Source organism: Falco naumanni, chromosome 13 (genome assembly GCF_017639655.2).
Source record: "Falco naumanni isolate bFalNau1 chromosome 13, bFalNau1.pat, whole genome shotgun sequence".
NCBI lineage: Eukaryota > Metazoa > Chordata > Aves > Falconiformes > Falconidae > Falco > Falco naumanni.
Genome location: NC_054066.1, coordinates 2,199,195 through 2,200,813, shown reverse-complemented (window position 1 = coordinate 2,200,813; position 1,619 = coordinate 2,199,195). Strand labels below are relative to the sequence as shown.

Below are 1,619 nucleotides of genomic sequence, written 5' to 3'. Positions count from 1 at the left end.
TTTTTCTTTTTCTCCCCCGCTTTGTCCCGAAAGGGCAGTTCAAGGTTCGCTTTTTTGTCGTTTTGTTTTTTTGTTGGTGGGGTGGTTTTTTTTTTTGTTTTTTTTTAAACACATTTACAACTCTTACAAGTGGCGGGCTCCTATCTGACCCCGCGGTTGCAGACCCCCCCGAGCCCGGGCCAGCTCTCGGGGCGAGGTTTAGGCGAGAGCATCTCCGAGTCCCCGAGGCAGCGTCCGTCTGTCCCGGCCCGCGGCGGGCAGCAGAGTCCTGTTTCGGGCGGCCTTTTGCTCCTGCAGGTTTTATGTACATGCACACGAAAGAATCCCAGTTCCGGCTGCCACCCGGGGGGGGACGGGGACACACGGACACACGCACACGCCTGTGGGGGTGTGGGTGGGTGTTACATGGCAGTCGCGTGTGCTGAAGAATAGGGATCTATCCCAGTCTTGGTCATGCCTGGGAATAATATGTAGGCAACTGGAGGTTGCAAACTGGAAGCCGACCAAGCGGTACAGTTACATGGCACGACATAGCCCGGGTTAGTTGGCGAGGGGTGAGTGTGGGTGTGTTGGCTGGGGCAGCTCAAGCTGCCGAACGCCCCGTTCTGGTATCCCAAGGTGGAGGCGTAGGGCAGGGTGCTGGTGGCTAAGGTGTGAGGAACCTCAGTCATCTTCTGAATGGCGCTGGAGCTGAACTGGCTGGGGTCAAGTAAGGAGTAAGGTGCTGAGGTGGGAGGCAGGAAAGCCCTGGCCTTCTCCGGGGAGCTCAGCAGAGAGTCAGTGGCCCCCACGGGAAGCCCGGCGGCCTTTAAGGGATCGGTTTCCCCGAGGTAAGGCAAAGGGAAGACATACCTGTCCTTTTTGAGCAGGTTCTTGGGCTTGCGCCGGGGTCTGTACTTGTAGTCGGGATGCTCCTTCATGTGCTGCGCCCGCAGCCGCTTGGCCTCGTCGATGTACGGGCGCTTCTCCGCCTCGGAGAGCAACTTCCACTCCGCGCCCAGCCGCTTGCTAATCTCCGAGTTGTGCATTTTGGGGTTCTCCTGGGCCATCTTGCGCCGCTGGCCGCGGGACCACACCATGAAGGCGTTCATAGGGCGCTTGATGTGGTCGCTGGGCTTGGACATGCTTCTGCCGGGCGGGCGGGCGGGCGGGCGGCTCGGCGGGGCGCAGCGGTGCGGGGCGCGCTGGGGGCGCCGGACGGCGGCGGGAGGAGGAGGAGGAGGAAGGAGGAGGAGGAGGCCGAGGGAGCCGGAGGAGCGGGAGGAGCGGGCTCAGCTGATCATCACAGGTCCTCCGCCAACGCCGTCCCCGGCGGCAGCCCTGCCGGGGCGGGGCGCGGAGCGGCGCGGGGCAGCGCGGAGCGGAGCGGTGCGGTGCGGCGCGGTGCGGTGCGGCGCGGTGCGGAGCGGGGCCCGCGGGCCCGGCGGGCGGCTATGCGGGCGGCGAGCCGCCGGGCGCAGCTGCGGGCCGGCGGTGGGGACGCGGCGCGGCGCGGGGCAGTTCAAAGGCGAGGGGCTGCGGCGCGCAGGCTGACATAGCGGCAGGGCGGTCACAGCGCGGCCGGGCGCCCAATCAGCGCGGAGGGGGACCCGCTTAAAAAGAGGGAGAGAGGAAGGGCG

General features: G+C 65.5%; 1 protein-coding gene across 1 annotated transcript; it reads right to left on the bottom strand.

The window, feature by feature from the left end:
• Positions 1-254: 254 nt before the first annotated feature.
• On the bottom strand, positions 255-1,233 carry SOX14 (SRY-box transcription factor 14). The gene has a single exon (XM_040613779.1). It carries the CDS (start codon positions 1,122-1,124, stop codon positions 402-404), a length of 723 nt encoding a protein of 240 aa, XP_040469713.1. The 5' UTR covers positions 1,125-1,233; the 3' UTR covers positions 255-401.
• Positions 1,234-1,619: the final 386 nt, after the last annotated feature.

What these genes read in the sequence shown, in the direction of transcription:
- SOX14 (XM_040613779.1), bottom strand. Translation starts at nt 1,124, where the DNA reads ATGTCCAAGCCCAGCGACCACATCAAGCGCCCTATGAACGCCTTCATG.